Here is a 27175-nt window from a genome sequence, read left to right as displayed (position 1 = left end):
GCTGATAACCTGCAGGCGAGCAAAGGGGGAGGCGGAGTTGCACTACAGCTACGGACTGCAGGCTGCATGTAATTAACAACTGTAGACAGCTTTGGGTGCCACCAAAAAATGCTTGGTGGGCTGCATTTGGCCCCAGGGCCACAGTTTGGACATGTCTGCTTTAAGGAAACCTCACAGCTGCCGTTTTAACATTGTATAAGTAAGCAATGTTATCCCATGTACGAGTTGAGTTACTGACCCTGGTTCTCTCTCAGATCACGGTACTGCAGCTCTCTGCTTTACTGAAACAAGCTGATTCCAGCAAGAGGAAACTGACTTTAACCAGGCTGGCCTCCGCTCCCGTCCCCTTCACTGTCCTCAGCCTGACCGGGAACCCCTGCAAGGAGGATTACCTGGCGGTGTGTGGCCTGAAGGTATGTCCGCTGACCACCCGTCTCTATTTCATTCTCTCTACTATATGTGTAATAATCACGCTGCTCCCTTTCCTTTCTCTCCAGGACTGTCATGTCCTCACGTTCAGCAGCTCGGGGTCTGTTTCTGATCACTTGGTGCTGCACCCCCAGCTTGCAACCGGAAACTTCATCATCAAAGCGGTGTGGCTGCCCGGATCCCAGACAGAGCTGGCCATTGTTACTGCTGACTTTGTCAAGGTGAGTGTGATGGACGTCCTATGGGGCGTGTTTCTCCTCGCAGCCTCTCCCTGCATGTAGATCTTCCTAAGGGACGTTTTCCCTTCTGCCTCTCCCTGCACATAGTGTGCAAATTTGGATAGAGCCGCCAGGCAGGTTAAAATGATCTAAAAACAACTAAAAAGGAGGAGTACAGGTGGACTTACCTCCTGAAATGATGGACAATCGAGATTGTTCAAATCACAAATAACAATTTATTTTGGCACTCCGCAACGCGTTTCGCAGGTATAACCCGCTTCATCAGGCAAGGAGTGCAAGCTCAAAAAGGTCCAATAGTGGCAATGCGCCTCTGCACTATTTTGAGCTTGCACTCCTTGCCTGATGAAGCGGGTTATACCTGCGAAACGCGTTGCGGAGTGCCAAAATAAATTATTTGCGATTTGAACAATCTCGATTGTCCATCATTTCAGGAGGTAAGTCCACCTGTACTCCTCCTTTTTAGTTGTTTTTAGATCATTTTAACCTGCCTGGTGCCTCTGTCCAAATGTGCACAGTATATAGTCCACCTTGGGTGGAGGGGACTGTCCCCTTCTTTCTATCTACAGAGAGCGACTTCTTAAAGAGAACCCGAGGTGGGAATTACTTTTACTATTGGGGCACAGAGGCTGGTTGTGCGCACTAAGACCAGCCTCTGTTGCCCCATCGTGTGCCTCCATGTCCCCCCTGCTCGCCGCTATACCCCCCGCATTGCTGGCTGTGTCGCCAGCTCAATGTTTACCTTGCGCTGTCAGTCAGCGCCGCTCCCCCGCCTCCTCCGCATCGGCGCCACCCGCCGCGTCACTTCCCTCCTATCAGCGGGAGGGAAGGGACACGGGCGGGTGCGCCGATGCGGAGGAGGCAGGGGAGCAGCGCTGACTGACAGCGCAAGGTAAACATTGAGCTGGCGACACGCTGCGTGTCGCCAGCAATGCGGGGGGTATAGCGGCGAGCAGGGGGGACATGGAGGCACACGATGGGGCAACAGAGGCTGGTCTTAGTGCGCACAACCAGCCTCTGTGCCCCAATAGTAAAAGTAATTCCCACCTCGGGTTCTCTTTAAACCTGAGTGGGGTCAGGTTCTAATGCTCCCCTCCTGCATTTCAAGCGGTTGCCTATGTGGTAACCCGTGTTTGTGAGTATATCCACATCTGTTAATTATTTCGCAATTTCTAACAATTGTTAGACTTACTGCACTATATTGGGCTCTCGGTTTTTCTTTTTGTTTCAAGTGCTCCCTGCACATAGATCCTCCTTAGGGGTGTGTTCCCCTCTGCCTCTCCTTGTGCATAGATTTTCCTAAGGGACGTGTTCCCCTCTGCCTCTCCTTGTGCATAGATCTACCTAAAGGGCGTGATCCCCTCAGCCTCTCCCTGCACATAGATCTACCTAAGGGGTGTGTTCCCCTCTGCCTCTCCCTACACATAGATCTACCTAAAGGGAGTGTTGCCCTCTGCCTCTCCCTGCACATAGATCTTCCTAAGGGGTGTGTTCCCCATAGCCTCTCCCTGCACATAGATCTACCTAAAAGGAGTGTTCCCCTCTGCCTCTCCCTGCACATAGATCTTCCCAAGGGACATGTTCCTCTCAGCCTCTCCGTGTTCATAGATCTTTGTAAGGGCCGTGCTCCTCTCACCCTCTTCCTGCGCTTAGACCTTCCTAAGGAACATGTTCCTCTCAGCCTCTTCCTGCACATAGATCGTCTTAAGGGGCGTGTTCCCCTCAGTCTTTCCCTGCACATAGAACTTTCTAAGGGGCGTGTTCCACTCAGTTCTCCCTGCACAGCGGAAGAACGAGGAGAATAGAGTACCAAGAATACTCTGTGGTATCCAGAGTCTTCCCTCTAAATAGCTGAGTAACAGTTCAAAGCTCGCTTCAGTTCTGTTTTAAGACCTTTTTGGGATCTGTTAGTAGGTGGTGTAGTTCTCATACCTGAATCTGGTTCCTTCCTTAGGTCTATGATCTATCTACAGACGCCCTGAGCCCAACCTTCTACTTCCTGCTACCAAGCTCCAAGATCAGAGACGTCACGTTCCTATTCAACGAAGAGGGAAAGAACATCATTGTCATCATGTCCTCTGCCGGCTACGTGTACACGCAGCTAATGGAGGAGTCCAGCAGTGCCAAGCATGGACCGTTTTACGTGACCAACGTGCTGGAAGTCAGCCATGAAGAACTAAAGGTCGGGACCCTCATTGGTGGAATTGCTGTACATTGTTACCTTGCTGGTCAGGTCTACAGAGTGACATCAGTTCAGTGTAGTGTTTTGTCTGATAAGCCTTTGTCTTCTCCCCACTCAGGATAGTAACGGGCAGGTAGCAGGTGGCGGAGTATCCGTCTATTATTCCCACGTCCTGCAGATGCTCTTCTTCAGCTACTGTCAAGGAAAATCTTTTGCTGCTACCATAAACAGGACAACTTTGGAGATCGTTCTTCTCTTCCCCATCAACATCAAGAGGTGAGACACTGCCGTTGAAATGTAACAGTTTACACGTAAATGTTGCGGTCGTTTTTTAATCTACATACTGTTAGCATTTTAGAAATCAAAGTAAAACATCAGAATCAAAAGGTTTAAATAAACTGCCGACCACTGCAGAATAAAAGACAAGTCCTAATGTCCCAAGTCACATATAGCCAATATAGATTCAGCGTAGGTTTCTAAAATTCATTCCAATCGAAAATCCTCCATGTGAATGAACGTAATGTCAGCAAGGGGAATAAATAAGGCTACCAGCTCCTGACAACACAAATTACAAGGTTGTATATATGCGTATGCTGGTTAGCCCAATTTCAGTGGTCCCTAGTTAGCCTAGGTCTTCGTGCACTGAGTGCTAGCAAATTGAGTACGTTTCAGGCCGAAATTCGTCACGTGTCGATGGGACCTGCTGCTAAATTTCGGGGCGATGTGTTTGAATGGGTGCATAGCTGTAATGGCGTGCAATATCAGGGTGAGTGACGAAACACGCGGTGCTGCCCCCAACCCCACTGTTTTAATTATAATTACTGGTTTTCTGCCGTATAGTAGAACCTTACATCTGATTAACACAATAGGTTTTGTTTGTAACGACCATCTTTTCTACACAGCTCCAACGGTGGAAGCAAGACATCTCCCGCTCTCTGCCAGTGGTCAGAAGTCATGAACCATCCCGGCTTAGTCTGCTGCGTTCAGCAGACCACAGGAATCCCTCTCGTGGTGATGGTTAAGCCAGATAGCTTCCTTATCCAGGAGATCAAAACCTTACCGGCTAAAGCTAAGGTAAGAGGAGGGCTACATCCGTGAGGTGGGAATGGAGGGGCGTGGTGGCACTGTGGCTGTTCTTACCTTATATTCTTCCTGGCAGATTCAGGACATGGTGGCCATACGCCACACAGCAAGCAACGACCAGCAGAGGACAACCATGATCCTCTTGTGTGAAGATGGAAGCCTGCGGATATACATGGCCAACGTGGAGAACACTTCCTACTGGCTGCAGCCATCTCTACAGCCCAGCAGCAGCATCAGCATCATGAAACCGGTCCGCAAGCGCAAGCCGGCCGCCGTCAGTAAGGAAAATCTGTTTTTCTTTGTATTATTTGAAAGAAAACCTTAGGTGAAAATGAACTGATGAGAATTAAACAATTGGTTCTTTCCTCCTACTCCTAATAATGTCTAAGAATCCCACAGTGTTATTTTTTGCTTATCGGCTAAAGAAAAATTTGATCTGTGGGAACGAGTCTAAAAAAAATGTATTTTTCAAAAAGACCTTGTAGTTTTTGAGGAAATAGGTGTAAAGAGTAGCTGTTATGCTGGCTATACACGGTACGTTTCTGTACCGTGTATCGACCAGCTGATCCAGCCAGCTGATAATATTCAGCTGGCCCGATCATGCCGCTCGACTCTCGCCCGCTCGATTCCCGCCGGCGGACAATGATAAGGAAGCACCGACGGGGACGAGCAGCAATCGATCATGCACGCGGGGACGCGGCTGGGGTCGATCCGGCGGCTAATCGAGCCGCCGGTCGACCCGTCTACGCCCACCATTAGGCATGAAAAACAAAGTCAATTCTCTATTTCTATCTGTTGATCATATAAAAGGAATGCTGAAAAGGCAATGCATAACTTCAAAATCAATCTTACTTTTTTATTGCAAAGATTAATCCTCATGTCCCCAGCTCCTTAGTACGCAGCCAGTAATCAGCTGCAAACACACACAGCTTGTTCAGCCTGATTGCCTGCAGCCGGTGTCACTCTCACTCCTTTTCCTCTCATTGGCTGCCTCCCATGACTGTCCGTGTCTGCCCCCTCCCCACACTCCAGCCCGACAGGCATCTCTGCTGATTCATGATGTAGGCAGTGGCTGCCACCACCGCATCTCATCCATGGGGACCCCCGTCCCTGCTACCATTTCCTTAGGGATTCCCTGCATTTAAAATCAACCCTGTAGCATCCCTGAGGAGGGGGGAGTAAGGGAGAAAATGACCTCACTATTGGCTTCAGCTGGAGGCAGTAAAGATGGCCCCTGCCAGCGAACAGAATTCTCTCCATTTACATTTTTTTATTTTATAAAGTTCACTGAAATCATCACTTGGACCGTGCAATACACGTTATGTAAGTAGAGCTAGTATTTATCTACTTATATATGTAATTTTTTTTATCTGGCATAATATGGCTGACCGCTCCTCTTTAAAAACAGAAAACAAAGAAAATTGGATTGTTAGCGATACACTATACTGTATAGTGAGTTCTGCATTCAGCAAACACATTTTATACATTTTAAAGGAAACCTGTGATCCAGGGCGGGGACGTTTGGGAAGTTTGCGTGGATTACGTGAAATAAGTTCAATTTCAAAATCGTAATTGGGAAATTTTACTTGAATATTTCCGTAAGTGAAATTGGCACATTACAGACATCACTAGGACAGAGGGAGGCGCAAAGGTGGTACGGGGAACACCGTGGTGGCACAGAGAGGACCAGAGGTGACATAGTAGGAGGCACAGAGGGGGACACTGGAGGCACAGGGGATCGAGATGGCACAGCCTTCCGACTTAAAGGGACTCCGAGCACCTCTCATGGGCATGCCTTTAAGCCAGACGACTTCCAACAAAGTCGTGCTATGACCCCTCTGGGGGAGCCTCTTGCAATGGCCATGCATGTCACTTCCTCTTCCTGCTTCATTCAGTTATGCACTTCTCTAACAGAGAAGATAGGGGTGACCGAAAGTTATAACATAGCCAAGACGGCAGATGCCATTTTTAAATTGAAATTGAACAAAAACTATTTGGTGTACAATGGCGATTCAGGCATCAAATGAAAGAGGAGACCACAAGCTACAAAAAGGTATTCATCTTTAAGTACTTTGCCGTACTGGTCGGAGTCTTAAAGGCATGCTCATGAGAGGTGCTCGGAGTCCCTTTAAGCCTTTAAGACCAATTCAGGTTAAGAAGGAATCTACAGTCCCTATCTCATTTGTTTACCGGACTACCTGTATTGACCTTTTTTTTTTGTGTGTGTCTCCTGCATCTGCACTCAGAAGCTGTTCTCATCCAGGAAAGGGTTTTATAACTGTAATTTCATATCAGTTAGGGCTACTATAGTTCAACTAGGTCTCTACTGGAGAGAAACTGTCACTTTCATACCTAAATGTTTAAAGAGAACCTAAACTAAGAAGGAAATGGATTTTTCCTTTTAAAATAATACCAGTTTCCTGGCTCTCCTGCTGATCCTGTGTCTCTAATACTTTTAGCCTCAGACCATTAACAAGCATGCAGATCAGGTGTTCTGACTGAAGTCAGACTGGATTAGCTGCATGCTTGTTTCAGGTGTGTCATTCAGCCACTACTGCCAGGCAACTGGTATTGTTTAAAAGGAAACATCCATATCCCTCTAAGTTTAGGTTCTCTTTAACACTTTCAGGCAAAAAAGGAACACCGCCTAGTTATGTGTGTGCTGGCACTTTACATACACATGACTGTGTCCTTTAAGCACTTGTTGGCCACAGTGTTCTTCTTTGATTTTATGGATAATTTCTCTACCTGTTTCAGTGACCCGAGCATCAAGTCAGGTGACCTTCCCGATCGATTTCTTTGAACACAATCAGCAGCTGACAGACGTGGAGTTTGGTGGGAACGATCTCCTGCAGCTGTACAATGCACAGCAGATAAAACACAGGCTTAATTCCACCGGGATGTACGTGGCGAACACAAAGGTACTCCTCACCGCTGTCCCGATCTGGCAAGTTTTCCGTCATCGCAATCTTCTTAGCACCACCTAATCCATCATGGACTTTTGTATTTCAGCCTGGAGGCTTCACGGTAGAAGTCACCAACAACAACAGCACCATGGTGATGACCGGCATGCGCCTTCAGATCGGGACACAAGCCATCGAGAGGGCGCCGTCTTACATTGAAATGTTCGGCCGCACGATGCAGCTCAACCTCAGCCGCGCCAGATGGTTCGACTTCCCGTTTACCCGCGAGGAAGCGCTACAGGCTGACAAAAAGCTAACCATTTTCAGTAAGAGTTTTTCTATTCTTTATAAATAAATATAATATGCTAGTCTACAGACAGAGAGATATATAATCAAGATTAATAAAACCAGAAGTAGATCAGGTCACAAAAGCCTGGATCAGTTGGTTCTCGACTGCAAACTGGGGGGGCAGGATGCTCACACATGCCGATGTTTAAGAGGAACTTAACTGAAAGGTAGTATGGATGGGGCGGGGGGATACATCAATAAATTGCAAAGTTGGAAATTTTCATTTTTTTCCTCATTCTCTCATAATGCAAGGAGGAAACTGTCCGAGCCATGGCCCTGGCTTCACACTGTGGGGGGTTTCCACCTCCATATTATCTGTACAGGCGACTTTGATGATCTATTCGAGAAAAAGTAATGATTTCTCTTGGTAAAGGGCGGGGCTGTGGAGTACAAAAATCATCCTACTCCTCAGTTTATTGAAACCTCTGACTCCAGGTACACAGAATTGTTCCGACTCTGACTCCACAGCCCTGGTAAAGGGGGTTTCGGCTACTGATGTCAGTGATATCATTTCTGCCCCTTTCTTATTTTTTTATATTAAATTTTCTTCTAATCATAGTGTACTTATCTTATTCAAAACTGGACTCTTTCTGTTATTTGCATGTTGATATAAGCTTGTCACTGTAGCTATCCACTATCGCGCTGGCACTGCACAGTTCCTGCAGTTGGGTAAAGGCCAGGTAAAATGAAAAATTAAAAAAAAAAGTGGGGACATACAGAGACCTGTATTAGAAAAAAATTGGGTTTACGTATATTTTTGGAGCACTATTATTTTTTTGGCAATTTTTTTATTTTTTGAATGTTACAACCTCCTTTAACCTCCTTGCCGGTTTTCCCGACCTGAGCTCGGGGTAGAAAAAAGAAGCTATTAGCGGTGATCCCGAGCTCAGGTCGGGGTAGGCATTGCAGAGCTTTACCTTTAGTTGTGGAGTCCCGCGCACGATCTCGCTGCGCAGCGGGACTCCAGCCTCTCTCCTCGGCAGTGTGGGGTCTTTCCCTGGCCTGGGATCCCCCATGTCCCCGCTATTCTTCCGGGGACCCGGCAGCCAGTTGGAGAAGCTGAGCCGTGGTGGTGGCAGCAGAGCGGTGGTGGCAGCGTGACGTCATCGGGGGCGGGGCTAATATTGAAAACGAACTTCTCTATATTAGAGAAATATAGAGAAGTTTGTTTATGTATATTAGCGCCATCTTGTGGGCAAAGAGAAAACTGCAGCACAGGAGCCCAGAATGGTAATAAAAATTTTTTATTTTGCTGCAGATCTCCCTGCCAGAATGATTTTTTTCAGGTTTTAGGGTCTGAAAGAGTGGAAAAAAATTGCACCGCTTTTAGACCCTAAAATCTGGAAAGAGTCAGAACGGCAAGGAGGTTAAGAATTCAGGTATGCAAATGGCAATTTCTCTCCAGTCATACAGGTATCTCTCGCTGATAATGAACAACAAGTCATAAAACCCCTGGCAGAGAATAGCTTTTGAGTGCAGGAATTTGATAAAGAATAGATTTACTGGCTATAGAATTGAGTCAATAAAGTAAAAAGTGTTTTTCCTGCAACATATTTTTGGTTTCTTAAATACTTCTTTGATATGAACTAGCCTCTTTATATACTTCAGATCTTAATAAGCCCAAAAAACAAAATAAAAAAAGCAGTAAATGTAATCTGTTTTCTTCTCATCCATATATAGTTGGTGCTTCAGTGGACCCAGCTGGTGTCACCATGATAGATGCCATTAAAATTTACGGAAAAGCCAAGGAACAATTTGGTTGGCCGGACGAGCCTCCGGAGGAGTTCCCTTCCGCGTCCGTGAGCAGCGTCTGCCCGTCTAACCTGAATCAGAACAACGGGACAAGCGACGGCGAAACGGCAGCCCCGCCCTCCAGCAACGGCACCGTGATCGAAAGGTGAGTGTGAGGATCAGCTGTTCATCTTCAGAGATGATCGGTAGTCTGTTAGTCATTTTCTTCTGTCTTGTCTCCTGTATTTGGGGTTCACCGTACTTCAGAACCCCACAAGCACTCTCGGCTTCATATGTTCTTGTTTTTGTTTTGTTTTTTGTTTTTGTTTTGTTTTTTCTTTTGCTCCCCTAAAGTTCTGACCCAGAAACCCTAACGATCTTGGACCGGTTAGTAAGTCTACCTTCCTCTGCACGAATGAGTGTGCGCTCCGTCCTCTGCTGTTGTCCCTCTTGCGCTTTGTATTGATTTCTTGGCCCTTCATGCATGGCGGTGTCTGGGTGGCTGGTCACTTCCTCTTCTTAGTCAGCCTCGGTAGTTAGTTGGCTGTACTGTAGCTATTCTCTGGTGAGCTTGGGGCATGTGCCTGATGGCAAAGCAATCAACTTTACTGACCGTGTCAGACACGACTCCTCAGCACCGCTGGATCCTGAATTTCTTGTGCACTTTGGGTTTGTGGGGATTAAATGTGGGATTCCAGCCAGTCATTTTCTTTTCTACCTTTTTTCCTATTGGATAGACGATTTGGCACATCTGAGTTTTATTATAGTTTTTTTTCCCCTATTGAGGCAGATAAGACTGGCTTCACTGTGCAGGAAGTGAGGGATTTTTTTTTTCTTTAATTTTTTTTTTTAATAGAATAAGGAAGGTTAAGAATCTGTTAGGTTTATATTTTCCTATGCTCAGCTCCTGTGGTAGGGCTGCTGACAGGAAATGATGGTGCATCTTCCGCAGGAATACAAACAGTGGTTAAACCTCCATTTCCTGGAGTCTTCAAAAATGCCAGTACAGATCGTCCGAGCACCCCATGCAGAATAGCTGCTATAGTTGTCTCTTGCCAAATACGGTAACAGCTGCAAAGTGCGGTCATATGACTCCTGTGGGCTTTTCATCTGAGTCTGCCCACATGTCCCTTCAAAGTTATATTAAAGTGAACGCAAGGTGAGAGTGATATGAAGGCTGCCATCTTTAGGATCCGAGATAAACTTTTACTCATTGCATAATTGTGTTCCTTTCATATAGTTTATAGGGCATTCCTCAAGCTAAATACTTTTTTTGTTGTTTTTTTTTCTAATACTCTAATTCCCTATAAACTAAACAAGCCTCACCCACAGCTTTTTCACAGTGCCTTGGCACTGTAGCAAGGGCTTATGGGAGCTCAGTCTGGGCAGGAGGAGGAGGAAGTTACTAGCCAGAGATTTCAGAGGCAGAGGGGAGGAGGAGAGGGGACTGAATTTACACACAGGCAAGCTGATGGCATCACCAGCCCTCAGCATGTGTCATTGTGACAAACCGAACATGTCTGCCCTCGTATCACAGGAATAAATAATCATAAACTTTTGAAGCTGTTTTGCAGCTAGATTTGCTGTGCAAGCTATCTAAACTTTAGATAAGATATATATATATATTATATATGTTACTTGTTATAGTTAGTTTTTCATCTCGGATCTGCTGTAAACACTACCAGTTGCCTGGCTGTCCTGCTGATCCCCTGCCTCTAATACTTTCAGCCATAGACCCTGAACAAGCATGCAGCAGATCAGGTGTTTCTGACATTATTGTCAGATCTGACAACCTTGTTTCTGGTGTGATCCAGCCACTACTGCAGCCAAATACATCAACAGGGTTGCCAGGCAACTGGTATAAATATCTCAGCTTTCATGTCACTCTCACCTCAGGTTCACTTTAAGGGATTAGTAGTCTGCGCCATTTCTGCTCCCATAATGTATTGCTTGATTTTAAGGGGCGTTGCACCACAATTTCTAACTATTGCAAAGCTCAACCTGTTCCAACGCTCTGTGGGCGAAGGGCTTCAGAACACTTCCAATAAAGATGGCTATGGCCATCTTGTTGCTGGAGAGAGGCGGAGTTTCAGAGCTGCGATTTACTACTGCTGACACCTGCCTATCCGTGCAACTCTGACATAGAGCTTTATATTAAAGGATTAAAATTATAGAAAAAACAAAGTACTCTTTTACTTGGCAGTGTTTTACTTCCAGTGCATGATGGGTAATAGCCCAGTTGTAGTCATGTGACCACTTTTTTTTTAATCTTCTCAAGCTATTTGCCAAGGGATAACTTTACAGAAACTGCCCTGTCCCTCCCCATACCCATAGAGATGTTTGTAATGGAGTTTGCCATTGGGCAGGGTGGGGGTTGGCTTGATCTGCATTACTTACCTATATGGGGCTGTTCCCCTAGCCCCTCCTCCGTATGGGATTCACCATCCGCCCAGGGTGACCATAGCTGTAGCATATGGAAGCTCCCAGCAGTGTCATGCACTCCAACCACTGCAATGCATGGTGGGAGATGAAGGCCATCCCATGTGAGTCCAAACTGCCAGCCAGGAGATGAACTCTCAGCGGCAGTCCGCATCTTCCAGCATGCATTGCAGAAGTCGGGGGTGCGTGACGCTGCAGGGAGGTTCAAAATGCTACAGTTGCTATTGCTCATTGGCAACAGGTTTCACTGCACGATTGCATTCGCAACTTCCTACATTACAAAAAGAGGGGATTTAAGCTGGTGGATTGAAAGAAAATCGCATTGCTCAGCGTTTTGTCTGCGCTGTTTTTTTAAAGTAGCACATAACGTTTGGTATGTGATTTTCTTATGTTCCCATTGATCAAACACAGGCATGCTGCATGCACTACATTTGGGGAACATTCAAATTGCACCAATTACCATGTTAAAGTGGATCCGAGATAGACTTTTACTCATTGCATAATTGTGTTCCTTTCATATAGTTTATAGGGCATTCCTCAAGCCAAATATTTTTTTGTTTGTTTTAATACTCTTAATTCCCTATGAACTAAACAAGCCTCGCCCACAGCTTCTTCGGAGTGCCTTGTCACTCTCAGATTCATGTAGCAAGGGCTTATGGGAGCTCAGTCTGGGCAGGTGGAGGAGGTTACTAGCCAGAGATTTTCAGAGGCAGAGGGAAGGAGGAGAGGGTAGTGGAGTTTTCACAGGCTGAGGGCTGGAGATGCAGAGCAGCTTGCCTGTGTGTAATGTGACAAACAGAACATGGCTGCCCTCATTGTATCACAGGAATAAATAATCATAAACTGTTGAAGCTATGTGCAGCTAGATTTGCTGTGTAAACTTTAGATAAGATGTATAGACAAGTTACTTGTTATAGTTAGTTTTTCATCTCGGATCCGCTTTAATCACTATACCCTTGCAATAGGCAAATTCAGAATCAGAATCATTTACATCACCAAGCATGACTGGGTAATGCCCGGAATTGCGTGCAACCTGAAATTCTTACCTGCACTTTTCACTGTGACTGTCCTTTGTTTATGTCCGTTTGTTGGATTCAATAAAGTCTTATTTTTAAAAACTGCAGTCAGTGGAAATAGACGTTGGGAGATGGTTAGGCTTAGGTGGGGTGGAGAAATGCCCAGGGTAAGGTTTGGGGCACAGAATGACAATACAAACTTTCCAGGATTCAGGGGACAAGTGTTGGATCGCTTAAAAAAAAATCGCATTTAGCTTTAAAGCAAACGTGATGCGAAAATAAACTTGTGAGATAATGAACTGTATATGAAGTGCAACTAAGAAATATAACATTAGTAGCAAAGAAGAGAGTCTCATATTGTTTTCCAGTACAGTATGAATTAAAATACTTCAGTTATTCATGGAAAAGTGCTTCTCTGAGCTATTCGACCCAACTTCAGTCGGAGACGGTCCTGTTTTCTGAAGCACTTAAAGGAGTCGTCAAGCAACTCATGGTACCCATAGTACTACTTACCCGGGCTTCCTCCAGCCCCTGGCAGCTGCTATGTCCGTCACCATAGCTCGGCTGGCCCCCATTCACCGACAGTGTGCAGGACGACCTCCAAGTCATCCTCTACTGCACCTGCACGAACGCCTCTTTCAATCACCTCTACGTGGTCTGGGGCCAGCGGAGCTGCGGCGAGGGACATAGCGGCTGCCAGGGGCTGGAGGATAAGGTTTTACTGCAGGAAAGTTCAAAGGGTCATTATTTCTGCTTTGTTTACCTGCTGGGCGTTCTGATTCCCACGGACGCAGGAGGTTTTTTTCGCCCGATGTTTTTTTTTTATCATGTAGCTAGCCTAGCGCTAGCTACATGATTCTCCCCTTCCTGCTCCCTCTCTCCCACCCTTCTGATCGCCGCCGGCAATTACGCCCATAAGAAAATCCCGTTCTGAACGGGATTTCCTTTAGGGCTTCCCCATCGCGACGAACGGAGTGACGTCATCGGCGTCGTGACGTCACAGGGACTCTCGATCCACCCCAAAGCGCAGCCTGGTGGCGATTGTCCAGGCTGCGCATGGGGTCTGCGGGGGGAGGGTCCTCTTTCGCGTCTGGTAGCAGCGGATCAGCGGGGAGCGGCGGCGGCGATCGGAGCAAACACGCAGCTAGCAAAGTGCTAGCTACGTGTATGAAAAAAAATTATCAAAATCGGCCTACCAGGGCCTAAGCGGTGCCCTCTAGAACGCTAGGGAGGTTAATAGTTTTAAATACAGAGTGAGGTTTTAACCACTTAAGGACCAGCTAACGCCCATAGGCGTCAGCAGGTCTTAAGTGGGTTACCATGGAAACGGCCGCTCGATCGAGCGGCCTTTCCATGTCCGTTCACGGAGGGTGTCTCCGTGAACAGCCGGAGAGCCGCCGATCGCGGCTCGCCAGCAAAATGTAAACACGCGCGGAAGAAATCCCCGCTGTTTACATCATACGGCGCTGCTGCGCAGCAGCGCCGTGACGTAGATCGACCGGGGATCGCCGGCATATGATAGGCTGAAGGCTATGCTATCAGATGCTAAGGGAGAGGTAGGGAAAGCCGGGGAGGGCGGAAAGCGCTGCGGAGGAGGAGAGCCCCCCCGGAAAGCGCGGGTAGCCGGCGGCGATCAGACCCCCCCAGCAGGACATCCCCCTAGTGGGGAAAAAAGGGGAGGGGGGAAGTCTGATCGCCAAGGTTCACTGCTGATCGGTGCTGCGGGCTGGAGAGCCCACGTAGCACCGATCACTGAAAAAAGCCCTGGTCCTTAATTGAAGTGTGACAGAATGATGCAATGTTATAAAAAAAAATAAAAAAAAAAGCAATATAACTGTTGTGGCAAATTCTATACCTGCATTTAAAGGGGGCTTAGATGCTTTCCTTGCGTTGAAAGACATCCATGGCTACAATTACTAGGTAATGCCTAATGATGTTGATCCAGGGATTTTATCTGATTGCCATCTGGAGTCGGGAAGGAATTTTTTTCCCTTTTGGGGCTAATTGGACCATGCCTTGTAAGGGTTTTTCGCCTTCCTCTGGATCAACAGGGGATATGTGAGGGAGCGGGCTGGAGTTGTACTTTGTTTTCTGGTTGACCTCGATGGACGTATGTCTTTTTTCAACCCAAATAACTATGTAACTAGGAAAATAAAAATGACTCTTTACTTTGCTACTAATGTAGCTATTCATTATCCATACTACGGATACAGTTAATTCTATCAAGGTTTTTTTGCTTCCGGTTTGCTTTAAAACCTTCCCGACTGTCTAATCACTGGCTGGGGTTCCTCTTTAGCTTCCATAGACTGTTAGACGCAGCTTGCCGCTCACAGATCCCGGATGCAGCGTTCAGTGTAGGCGTGTGATGCACAGAGAGCAGCAACATAACAGCATAGGCCTGCAGCTTCAAGTGGCTTGCTTGCACCCAGGCACTGTTTTGCATTAACCTTCCTATGTCATTTTGACGCCAGATATAGCGTAGAGCAGAGATGGTCAATGAGAGATGCTAATATGTTAATTTTATGCAAATGTACAAATCTTCCCATTAAGGTGTCCATTCATCTCTCGACTTGGCAGCCGATCGACCATCCTATTCGTTGATTATCGAATAGGATGAAAATCTGTGCCGCCAAGAGCAGGCCCAATCCCTGATGCTGCCAAATGTCGGTCCTCAGTGGTAGATCGGGTGCACAGCAGTAATGGCAAGCAATATTGGAACGAGCGACAAAATCCTCAGCGCTGTTACCCATAATGAATAAATGTGCCCCCCTGTTTATATATTACCTGTCCTGTGTCGCCCACCACGTGGTGACCATCCACCTTTGGAATCCCCTGCTCTTCCGCCGGCGTGGCACGTTTGTGATGTCACACGCCACGTGCTACATGCGGTGGTGTGCATAGCGCTAATGGAAGAGTGGGGGAATCAAGAGACTGATGGGCACCATGTGGTGGGCGACACAGGACAGGTAATGTATAAATGCACACACATGGAGTACATTTATACATTAGGGGGCAGCAGAGGACTCGGACAATTTCCTAAAGGTTTCATGCTGAAATTCATCGGGAATCAGCCTGCGGTATATGGGCAGCCGACAGATCTCTCTATTTAGATTTGATTAGAGAGAGATTTGTCTCTCGGTCAAATCTGTCCATCATCGCTAGATGTTTGGCTACCTTTACTAGCAAGTTTGCATGAAATGTAAAACTTGCATCAACTTGAATTGTTTGGCATCTCATTTGGCCACCTCTAGTGTAGAACTAGTAATCCTTTCAGTAATAGGAGTACCTGAGCATTGCCGATGAGTTCCCATAGCCAGGGGGGATAGACAGGAGTTGGGTTACCCACTTGCTATGCTTTATCTCCGCACAGACTGGTTGGAAGCTCCCTGGAGGCTCTGGAAAGTTGTTTCTCCTTCGGACCGGTACCGGAAAAGGTAATAAGCGCCATACTTACCTTGTGTGTAAACAGCCAGGGGGTTACCGAACTAATCTTTTTATTTTTTTCACTTCTCAGGAGAAAAACAAAGCTTCAGCGTTGGAACTGGCCACCTCTCTCCTATCTATGCCGACGCCATCCAGCGTCCAGCTTCAAACCAAGAGCCTCCTGGCCAGCCTGCACACCAGCCGCTCTGCCTACCACAACCACAAGGTAGTGCAGCTGGCTTCCTGTCATGTGACAACCCTTGCCTGCTTGTTACAGAAAAAGAGGTGGCACGTAAAAAAAAATAGCTACTTACCTAAGAAGAGGGAAGCCTTTGGATCCTCGAGAGACTTCCCATGTCCTCCTTGAGACCACCACTGCTGCCCGGGACCCTCTGACAGTTTGTGGCTGTGCTCCTCTTTGTGTACAATCGTGGCCATACTACACCTGCTACGGTTGCACGGAGCCAGAGCAAGTAGCCTTTGTCAGATGTGTTCAGAGGCTCCTAGCGCAGCAGTGTTTGGGGCGAGGAGGTTACAGGAAGCGAAACTATATACAGAGGCTTCCCTCTGCCTAGGTAAGTATCTCACTTTTTTTATGGGCCGACTCGGGTTTACTTCAAAGTTCAGTTTAATATGGAGCACCTGCTGTCCTCGTAGAGTGCAGGTTATTGTCACTGTACTGACTGTTTTCGCTGCAGAGTAACATTACACTGCATGTGCACAAGATGCTGTGGAGGAAAAAGTAATACAACAGTAAGGATGGTCGATGCAGATTTATGCAAGTTTTGTATGCAAATTTATGCAGATTGAAAATGGACCATTCGAATTTTACCTCAGCAGAATTTGATTGGTTCATGTTCAAGCTGCATAAATTTGCATACACAATTTGCATAATGCTGCATCAGCTCAAAACTATTTGCATCTCATTGACCATCCCTATACAGCAATTCTTTACCAGCCAGAACTGGGACAATTTTTTTTTTTACTTTAAAGGATACCTGAACTGACATATGACATGATGAGATAGACATGTGTATGTACAGTGCCTAGCACACAAATAGCTATGCTGTGCTCCTTTTTTTGTTTCTCTGCCTGAAACAGTTAAATATCAGGTATGTAAGTGGCTGGGTCAGTCATGACTCAAACAGGAAGTGACTACAGTGTGACCCTCACTGATAAGAAAATAAGAAATTCCCCTTTTTTCTCTTGCTTGCTCTCAGAAGCCATTTTCTGCTAGGAAACTGTTTTATAGTTGGAATTTCTTATCAGTGAGGGTCACACTGTAGTCACTTCCTGTCTGAGTCAGGACTGAGTCAGCCACTTACATACCTGATATTTAACGCTTTCAGGCAGAGAAAGAAAAAAAGGAACACAGCCTAGTTATTTGTGTGCTAGGCACTGTACATACACGTCTATCTCATCATGTCACGTCAGTTCGGGTATCCTTTAAGGTATAGATAGACTTTGAAATAGACCCTAGATGTTAGCACTTAAGCATTAATAATGAGGGTAATTAAATCTATCCAGAACTTATTTAAAAGCATTTATTCACAATTATGGAGCACTGAAAAAAAATATATACATGCATTAAATAGTACTGAAAATTGGCCTTGTTCAGTTCTGGGTTTAGTTGCACTTGTTAATTTTTACAATAGAGTGGTTTTAATTAAAATTCCTGTTGACTTGGGATCTCTCTTACCCCCTCGTGAAGGATCAGGCCTTGCTAAGCAACGCTGTTCAGAGTTTGACTAGCTGCAGCCGGGATGGGAAGGACCTGGACCCAGAGGTGTTCCAGAGACTGGTCATTACCGCTCGATCCATCGCCATCATGCGTCCCAGCAACCTGGTCCATTATACAGACTCCAAACTCCCCACCGGAGAGACAGGTGAGTCCATTTTCTAAGGAGCTCTTTCTTTCACAGCTGGTTTATCAGGTCGTTGATAAAATGCTTGTTTCTCGTCTAAAAAAATGTAGCCTCTGATAACAGCGAAGACGTTAAAGAGCCAGGGAAGACTGGAGAAAGTGAAGAAAGTTACGGTTTCATCACTCAGCTGATTAACCAGTTCTGGAAGCTGCATGCGTCCAAACCCAAGAATGCCTTCCTGGCCCCTGCGTGCCTGCCAGGTACGTCAGCACATATAGCTTTTGTACTGCAGTGGTGCTGAATGCTGGCATTATAAGTGATCTGTGTTGTCTCTGGCAGGTCTCACCCACGTTGAAGCCACCGTCAATGCCTTGGTGGACATCATTCATGGCTACTGCACCTGTGAGCTTGATTGCATTAACCTGGCCTCCAAAATCTACATGCAGATGTTGCTGTGCCCAGTAAGTACAGACCACAGCCAGTTACCCCGTTTTCTACTGCCTCTCTGTCTTGTCCTCGCCAAACTGTACACACAAGGGTAAAAAAGAGAAAAATACTTCAAGCGGAATATAACCCTGCATTTCAACTTTGCTCTAAAACATTATTTACAGCATATTATATGCAAAAAGCATTTTTTTTTTACTAGACCAGCATTGGAAGGGTTAAACACAGAGGTTTTAAGTTCCGAGCAGACGTTCAGATAGTTACATTCTATTTAGTTATATGTATATATTTAGAAATGTTACACACTCTTTGGCTGCCCTCCAACTCCTTCTCTGTGAGAGACAGTGAGTCACAATAAACACTTATGCTGGGAATACACGTTTCGTTTTTGCCTTCGTTTTAGCCTTCGTTTCGATTGTGCCTTTTGTCCTTTTCGTTCCCGAAATAATCGAACGTACGGTTAATATCACCACCCATGGTTTCGTTTTTTTTTTCGATTCTGATGGTTTCGTTTTTCCAATGATCGAAGGCTGCAAAGAAACGAAACGAAAATCCCTTTTTACAGGGACGGACTAACATAAACGAACATATAATCGATCTGAACAACCATCAAGCCTACCAATGACTCGATTAGATGGATAAAGAGAGATAATATCAAACATGTTCGATCACTAGTCGTTCGTTTTTGGGGTCTATTAATCGAAACTATAATGAGATTATGACTATTTTCACATACGTTTTCAACACTCGATTCGTTTACTGAACGAATCGAAGGCTAAAACGAAGGCAAAAACGAAACGTGTATTCCCAGCATAAGATACATTTGTGTAAACAAAAAGTATCTAACTCAAGTTCGGATGCGTCTGCAAAAATCTCCAGGGACTTTAAAGCCCTGTGTAACCCTTCCAATGCTGGTCTAGTAAAAAAAAAAATTCTGGTTGCATATAATATACTGTAAATAATGTTTTAGAGCAAAGTTAAAATGCAGGGTTATATTCCGCTTTAACCACTTCGGGTTCTGAGGTTTTTACCCCTTAAAAAAAACACCTTATCCCTTAAAGAGAATCTGTACTTTACTATTCTTACAGCAAAAAGCATACCTTTCTATTCCTTATGTTCTCCTGGGCCCCTCTGTGCTGTTTTTGTCACTCCCTGCTGCAATCCTGGCTTGTAATTAACAGTTTTAGGCAGTGTTTACAAACAAATGACTGGCTTCTAATCAGAGTATCATAGGCTGAGAACAGCTTACTGTGTGATTCATGCAGAGCTTGGAGGGGGTGTGTAAAGCTTCTGCCAATGACAAGCAGTGCTGCACATTCCACACATTCCAGCCTCTGCCCGACAGAGGAAAGGAGATAAGATTTATTACAGACAGTGCAATTAGAAAAGGTTGCAGTAAGACAGACCACATCAGAACAGGTATAGGAACTTATAGAATAGAAGAAATAAGGCTCAAAATTTTGTTACAGAGTCTCTTTAAAGGATACACAAGGCAGCAAAAAAAAGTTTGACTAACCTGGGGATTCTTCCAGCCCCTTGTATTCTGTGTCTTTGAGGCATCCACCCCCTCCTCCCTCTGTTTGTGTGTGAAAGGGCGCAAGCTCAGTTCTTTCATGTGCCTTCTTTGCGCAATTAGTGCTGTGTGCTGGAACTTTGGGCAGAATAATTCTGGGCATGCCTGGCTACAGATGTATCTGAACCATACATGCCCTAAACGAATTTGGCTGCTACTGCTGTTCAGTTGTTGAAGTGAGTGTACTGAGGACAGAGCATGCACCTTTGCTGTGGCTTGTCTCATCTGCAGCTCTGAACAGGAGGAGGGTGCGCAAAGACGGAAGGGAGGCTGGATAAACTGAAGAGCCTTCTTGGTTTATGGGGTTCTGTAGTACCCCCAGGTATGGCCAGCTATTATGTTTATTTTTTGCTTTGGTACCCTTTAAGGACTTTTTTTTTTAAGCTTAAACACTTTAAGGATTTAGAGATGGTTTTTAATTGTAGAAGTCTATAGAAGGTCCACACACTGAATATTTGGAAATGTATCTTTATTGTTCCATCGCACAGACACCAACTGACAATTATTGCCAACAATCATTCCAGGGCCAGACAGGATCTCTCTTTGTGAGCTGTACTGTCCCTTGATAAAGGAGACCCTGTTTGGTCCTGAAATGATCATTGTTCAGATAGTGTCATTCTGTGTGATGGAACAATAAAGATACATTTGCCAGTATACAGTGTATGGACCTTCTATGGACTTGCGGATTACTACCGGTCCAGCATCTGTATTTATACCTAAAGATGTGCGATCCTTTGAGTTGAAAGGTTTTTTTGTTATTCTAAACTTCAGTTTTGCTTTTAAGGGCCATGTGTGTTGATTTTTGAACTGTTCCTCCTTTTGCAGGATCCGGCAGTCAGCTTCTCTTGCAAGCAGGCTCTAATCCGCGTGCTGCGTCCCAGAAATAAACGCCGTCACGTAACGCTCCCGTCCTCTCCGCGTAGCAACACACCCATGGGTAAGGAGCTGCTCTGCATGTGACACGACTTTGGACATAGCCTAGAAGGACATCAGAGAATCTTCCCTTGTGCCTTGGACCTAAAGGGAACCTGCAGTGAGAAGAATCTGGAGGGGGCCATCTTTACTCCTTGTTACATAATACCAGTTCACAGGCCGTCATGGTTGACTTTCATTTTCAGTAGTTTAGTTAAGGGATGGTCAATAAGATGCAAATCATTTCCAGTTGGTGCAGCGTTATGCAAATGTAGCCATATTGAAAATGATCCAATCCTGCTGAGGTAACATTCCATTGGTCCATTTTCAAGATGTATACATTTGCATAATCCCTCATTGACTCAAAATTATTTGCATCTCATTGAACATCCCTAGTTTAGTCGCACCTGCAGCAAGAATATCATCCGCACAGTCAGATCTTGAACTAAGCTGGGCATACACCATACAATCTAAATCATACTGTCTCTTATCCAGGTTTGATTGTGTATTGTGAGGGTAAATTAACCCGCTGTACTTTAGATGTCTTTAGCTAGGACCTCAAGCTACAAAGATTCTACAATAAAGATTGTATGGAATGTGGCCATCTTAAGTGGCAGAGGACTAGTTCAACCATTTAGGCTTGCTCTCTGTGGCCTCATCCATCTTCTCCTCCCATCAGGTTTCTCTTAACACAGGTTAGGTGTTACACTGACAGCCCATTGGGCCGCTTCTGCTTGCAGTCTGTTGGTGTTTCAAGGTCCGAAAGGGCCGCCATTTGATTACTGTGATCAAGTTTTGGCAACATCTGTGTTCAAAATAATCATGTTGTATTGTTCATTGAGGGGCACAGCAGACCTATGGGATATAAATCATCCATATAAGAGGTGGGACACTTGGACTTGCCTATATCTGCTTTTTCCCAGTGATCCTACCACCCCACCTACCTTACTGTTTAGGCTGTACTTAGTACATCCTGGACTAGAGTAATTGAAGGCCTCCTCAAGCAACCATAAGGCCTAGGACCCATTGGCAGCACTTTCCTGGAAATTGCTAAATGCTTACGATTCCAGAATCAGGGAAGTCCTGCAATTTCAAACACTATTCCCGGAGCGATCACGACTTGGCTTTGCAGCCGCTCATGTGGTCACGCCAAGATCGCTCCTAAAATGCATGCAGTGATTTCCATGTGCACCGCGATGGCAGTATTGAAAGTGGAATCACCCCTATAGGATTGCATTGTTGCAGCGCTTGGGCAAAACGCTACCAGTGGGTTCCAGGCCTTAGTGCCCGTTTCCACTGCACCTGAGTAGCAGCGGTTTCCCGCACGCAAATTTAGACACGGAATCGCTTATTGAAATCAATAGGCTGCTTCCGAATCATGTTCGACAGTTTTGTGCACAACACATCTGAATCCCCATAGCCGTGCATGGTACAATTGTCCGCACTAGTGTACACCTAGCCTAAAAGGACTTGCTATGATAAAACCTATGTAGTAAAGCCTAACAAACTCTGCTACAAACAGAGACAGGCTAAAATTGCACAGGAAATTTGGGTGCACCATGCGCCGCCATAGGCCAGGATGTGAATTACGGGAATATCAGCATTGTCAGTAATTTAGGCATCGTCAAAAGACAGGGTCCAAATTACTATAAAAACAGCGTATTTCGGCTGCCTGTAATAGCTGGCTGCCGAACTACGTCTTACCCCTGAGAACGTAATGATGCCGGGACTTTTGCAGGAGCAGTTTGAGACGTTTTTTGGCTTTGCCATGTGCCCAAGTATCCCAGTGCCTTAATTACATGAATGTGCTACAAATACCTATTTGCATGGCTTCACAGTATTGTGTTCCGCATTGAAATACTGCAGGGTTTGTAGACCATGGTCTGCTGTGCCTATCCCCTTTGATTGTCACCCTTTTTTAGTCCTCTTAGGTTATTCTGCTGTTCCTACCCCAAAACCTTGTGCCTATTTCTGTATTCCTCATTGCTTGTTGCTCCTGCCAGTCTTGTCTAGACGGCCGTGTAGTATTCTATATGAGATACCTGCATCTTATCCTCCTGTCTACCTGAAATGACAAGGTGTCCAACCAAACCCCAGTACATCATCGTTTTAATTCTCTCTAGGTTGGAGAGCTTGGTTTCCTTCAGGGGTGGCTGTAATTAGGATGCCTCCGCCATACAAGGACCTCTTTAACCGTGAGCACTCGGGTTTCTCTTACCCTTGGCTAGAAAGGGTCTCCTTTTATTGTGGTGGTCCTAGTGATGTGACATGCAGGCAGCCATGTTGTTTTATCCGGGTGCCAAGGAATGCAGTTCTGATCGGTGTTCTTTTCCCCTCCCCTTCACAAGGTGACAAGGATGATGACGACGATGATGAAGCGGAGGATAAAATCCAGACATCAGTGATCCAAAACGGAGATCACATCCGGCAGCCCAGCCAGGAGCAGAACGAAGTCGACCATGGAGACTTTGAGATGGTGGTGAGAATTGTGTGTACTGACCCAGCCTTGCTCAACCTATCTTTAATTGCAAAGAGACTCTTCACCACGGAGAGGTAACCTTGTCTGGTTTGTCTCGTCAGTCTGAATCGATGGTCCTCGAGAGTGCAGACAGTGTCAATAATGGGAACCCATCCCCTCTGGAGGCTCTACTGGCAGGAGCAGAAGGCTTTCCACCCATGCTGGATATCCCTCCTGATGCTGACGATGAGACCATGGTGGAACTTGCAATCGCTCTCAGTCTACAACAAGACCAGCAAGGTAGGTTGTCCATTACTGGGTCATGTGACCTGTTATAAAGATATTGACCTGCCAAGCATGACATCATCTTGTGTAATATTTCCTAGTCAGTTTAAAGAGGATAACATTTTTTCGTATTCATTCTATTTTATATTTAGTATGTAAAATATTATACATTCTCTCTACAATGAATATAAAAACACTCATTCTTCACATGTAGTACAGCAAAAATACTTGCCTTTCATGTGATAATGCCAACTGGATAACTTTACTGTGCAGCTATCTGCAGCCTATCTTTCTCTGCTCCCTCTAGCCTGCTGCTTCTGCTCACCCATAAGTCAGAAGTCCGCCTATAACAGTTCACATAGGGAGGAGCTGATGTGCTGCAATGCTCAGGCTCCTCCTCCATGTGTCGGTAAGCATTTGGTTAAACTAGTGCAGGTAGCAGCAGGATAGAGGGAGCAGAGAAAGCTAGGCTGCAGACTGTTTCCTATCAGCTGACACAATAGGCAGTTATTCGTTCAGCTGTATCATGTGACATCAGAACAAGGAAATCAGCTTTTTAACCATTATAGGTGGATTTACGATTGCTGTGGGGAAGTTCTGTCTAGTTCATTTTTCTGCCCAGCATGTTGAGACTGAGTGACACTGCTGGGTTTGGGTCCACTTTTAAAATGACGCTTCAGTCGATTGCTGTAGACAGTTTTGCAGCACTTGTATACTTTGTGTTGGAGCGCAGTCACTCCCAGACTGCTGCAGGACCTGCAATTGTGATTTGCCTTAATTGCAATTGCTCCTGCAGGACCCACTCCATACACTTACATTGGCAGAGCGCTTTTTAGAATCGTCAGCAGTCCAGTAGATTTCAGCCTATACTAGAGAAAGGATATTGGGTGGGAATGTCACATCGTTAGTTTATATAACACAGAGTAGCGTGTTCATTGAGATTACTGAAGGAAGGACCAGGAAGACATGTTGATGAAGCTTTACACACACGTAACTAGGCATGTCTGATCAGGACTCAATCTCTTGGGTGACCATGCAGGGCCGAGGCTGTGCAGACCTGTCAATAGCTCTCTGTTCAGGTGCTGTATGGGGGGGAGGGGCAACAGAGTGGTGGGGGAGTGACGTCATGCACCAGGAGAAGTTAGTGGGCATAATAATACCCTCGGGCGGCACCTGGCCTAATCGTTCCACCAGGCTTTTCAGTGCCCAAGGGGTCGGGGGGCTGCTGTACACAGGCCATATTTTCTGCAGAGTCTGTCATTACTGGCCGCTTCGGTGGCACGTGCACGAGGCTTAAGTCTATTAGGCATTTTAAAGAAACAAGGTAAGGTTTATTTTTATTACGGCCACAGGTGTGTCTTTTTCACTAAAAACAAAGGTGCTTCCTTCTTCAATGGTGGTGGTCCTGGGTGGGGGTGTGTGTGTGGCCAGGAAGCCTTGGGTTCTACCATATGCCTCTGGGTGACGGGACTGTATGAATAGCTGTCCTTTCCTTGTGCTATTCAGTCTTGGCTTTTTCTTGGTGTTTTTTTTTGTGTGTGTGTTTAGTCACATGTGAAATTATATTGATTTTATACAATAAAAGATTAGTGTGGAAGGTCAACTTTGGATTTGTCCCTTTTTGTCTAAGGAGGGTGTCAATGGCTGTCCTGTGCTGGCCCTGGGTGCAGGTGTGGGATTAGGAGAAGTTAGGCAGCTGTCCTGTGCTGGCCCAGGTGCAGGATTAGGAGAAGTTAGGCAGCTGTCCTGTGCTGGCCCAGGTGCAGGTGTGGGATTACGAGTACTTCAGCGGCTGTCCTGTGCTGGCCCAGGTGCAGGTGTGGGATTACGAGAACTTCAGCGGCCGTCCTGTGCTGGCCCAGGTGTGGGATTAGGAGAACTTCAGCGGCCGTCCTGTGCTGGCCCAGGTGCAGGTGTGGGATTAGGATAACTTCAGCGGCCGTCCTGTGCTGGCCCAGGTGTGGGATTAGGAGAACTTCAGCGGCCGTCCTGTGCTGGCCCAGGTGCAGGTGTGGGATTACGAGTACTTCAGCGGCCGTCCTGTGCTGGCCCAGGTGCAGGTGTGGGATTACGAGTACTTCAGCGGCCGTCCTGTGCTGGCCCAGGTGCAGGTGTGGGATTAGGAGAACTTCAGCAGCCGTCCTGTGCTGGCCCAGGTGCAGGTGTGGGATTAGGAGCACTTCAGCGGCCGTCCTGTGCTGGCCCAGGTGCAGGTGTGAGATTACGAGTACTTCAGCAGCCGTCCTGTGCTGGTGCAGGTGTGGGATTAGGAGAATTTAAGCGGCCGTCCTGTGCTGGCCCAGGTGCAGGTGTGGGATTACGAGTACTTCAGCGGTCATTCTGTGCTGGCCCAGGTGCAGGTGTGGGATTACGAGTCATTCAGCAGTCGTTCTGTGCTGGCCCAGGTGCAGGTGTGGGATTAGGAGAACTTCAGCGGCCGTCCTGTGCTGGCCCAGGTGCAGGTGTGGGATTACGAGTACTTCAGCGGCCGTTTTTGTGCTGGCCCAGGTGCAGGTGTGGGATTACGAGTACTTCAGCGGTCGTTCTGTGCTGGCCCAGGTGCAGGTGTGGGATTACGAGTACTTCAGCGGTCGTTCTGTGCTGGCCCAGGTGCAGGTGTGGGATTACGAGTACTTCAGCGGCCGTCCTGTGCTGGCCCAGGTGCAGGTGTGGGATTACGAGTACTTCAGCGGCCGTCCTGTGCTGGCCCAGGTGCAGGTGTGGGATTAGGAGAACTTCAGCAGCCGTCCTGTGCTGGCCCAGGTGCAGGTGTGGGATTAGGAGAACTTCAGCGGCCGTCCTGTGCTGGCCCAGGTGCAGGTGTGGGATTACGAGTCATTCAGCAGTCGTTCTGTGCTGGCCCAGGTGCAGGTGTGGGATTAGGAGAACTTCAGCGGCCGTCCTGTGCTGGCCCAGGTGCAGGTGTGGGATTACGAGTACTTCAGCGGCCGTTTTGTGCTGGCCCAGGTGCAGGTGTGGGATTACGAGTACTTCAGCGGTCGTCCTGTGCTGGCCCAGGTGCAGGTGTGGGATTACGAGTCATTCAGCAGTCGTTCTGTGCTGGCCCAGGTGCAGGTGTGGGATTACGAGTACTTTAGCGGCCGTCCTGTGCTAGCCCAGGTGCAGGTGTGGGATTACGAGTACTTCAGCGGCCGTTTTGTGCTAGCCCAGGTGCAGGTGTGGGATTACGAGTACTTTAGCGGCCGTCCTGTGCTGGCCCAGGTGGAGGCGTGAGATTTAAGAATTGTTTACACTAGCCTAGGAGTGGTTTGAATCGTTTCCCCTCATGCAAATTTGAATGGGGAATCGCAGCCTATTAAAATCCATATGCTGCTTCCGAATTTTCGTGTGGGGAGAGAGAACGTTGTGCCCGCAACATTTTTCAGACGACTCATCCGAATCATGTGTGGCATGGCTTGAGTAATTTGAATGCGTAATCACATCTGCACCAATCCCAGCGTTAGTCTTGGAGGAGGATGCCTGTACAATGGGAGACGGGCCCTTAAAGCACAAGTGACGTGAGAAGAATATGGAGGCTGCCATATTTATTTTTCTTTTAAACAATACCAGTTGCCTGGCAGCCCTGCTGATCTTTTTGGCTGCAGTAGTGTCTGAATAACACCAGAAACAAGCATGCAGCTAATCTTGTCAGATCTGACAATAATGTGAGAAACACCTGATCTGCTGCATGCTTGTTCAGGGTCTATGGTTGAAAGTACTAGAGGAAGAGGATCAGGAGGACAGCCAGGAAACTGGTATTGCTTAAAGTGGACCCAAGTTAAAAATATAAGAATTCAGAAACAAAATCTATTTTCTAACTTATAATAATGAATAGCAGCCTTTTTTCA

At 46.4% G+C, this 27175-nt stretch overlaps 1 protein-coding gene across 16 annotated transcripts in view; it reads left to right on the top strand.

Annotated features, from left to right (window-relative positions):
• UBR4 (ubiquitin protein ligase E3 component n-recognin 4) overlaps positions 1–27175 on the top strand; it is a 185801-nt gene that overhangs the window by 69056 nt on the left and 89570 nt on the right. For 9 of the 16 annotated variants that reach the window (XM_068241731.1, XM_068241729.1, XM_068241730.1 and 6 more), the window contains exons 40-58: positions 255–413; positions 498–650; positions 2620–2847; positions 2966–3123; positions 3750–3921; positions 4007–4208; positions 6688–6851; positions 6943–7159; positions 8862–9078; positions 9267–9299; positions 15738–15801; positions 15882–16016; positions 17502–17676; positions 17766–17915; positions 17995–18116; positions 20498–20609; positions 22708–22779; positions 22933–23072; positions 23165–23342. In XM_068241731.1, the coding sequence (XP_068097832.1) occupies positions 255–413; positions 498–650; positions 2620–2847; positions 2966–3123; positions 3750–3921; positions 4007–4208; positions 6688–6851; positions 6943–7159; positions 8862–9078; positions 9267–9299; positions 15738–15801; positions 15882–16016; positions 17502–17676; positions 17766–17915; positions 17995–18116; positions 20498–20609; positions 22708–22779; positions 22933–23072; positions 23165–23342 (2851 nt within the window). The remainder of the gene's footprint in view (positions 1–254; positions 414–497; positions 651–2619; positions 2848–2965; positions 3124–3749; positions 3922–4006; positions 4209–6687; positions 6852–6942; positions 7160–8861; positions 9079–9266; positions 9300–15737; positions 15802–15881; positions 16017–17501; positions 17677–17765; positions 17916–17994; positions 18117–20497; positions 20610–22707; positions 22780–22932; positions 23073–23164; positions 23343–27175) is intronic. The other 7 variants (XM_068241728.1, XM_068241727.1, XM_068241732.1 and 4 more) reach the window with 5 other exon arrangements.

This window comes from Hyperolius riggenbachi, chromosome 6 (genome assembly GCF_040937935.1).
Source record: "Hyperolius riggenbachi isolate aHypRig1 chromosome 6, aHypRig1.pri, whole genome shotgun sequence".
NCBI lineage: Eukaryota > Metazoa > Chordata > Amphibia > Anura > Hyperoliidae > Hyperolius > Hyperolius riggenbachi.
The sequence above is the reverse complement of the archived record's forward strand: the minus strand, read 5'-3'. Positions and strand labels throughout refer to the sequence as shown.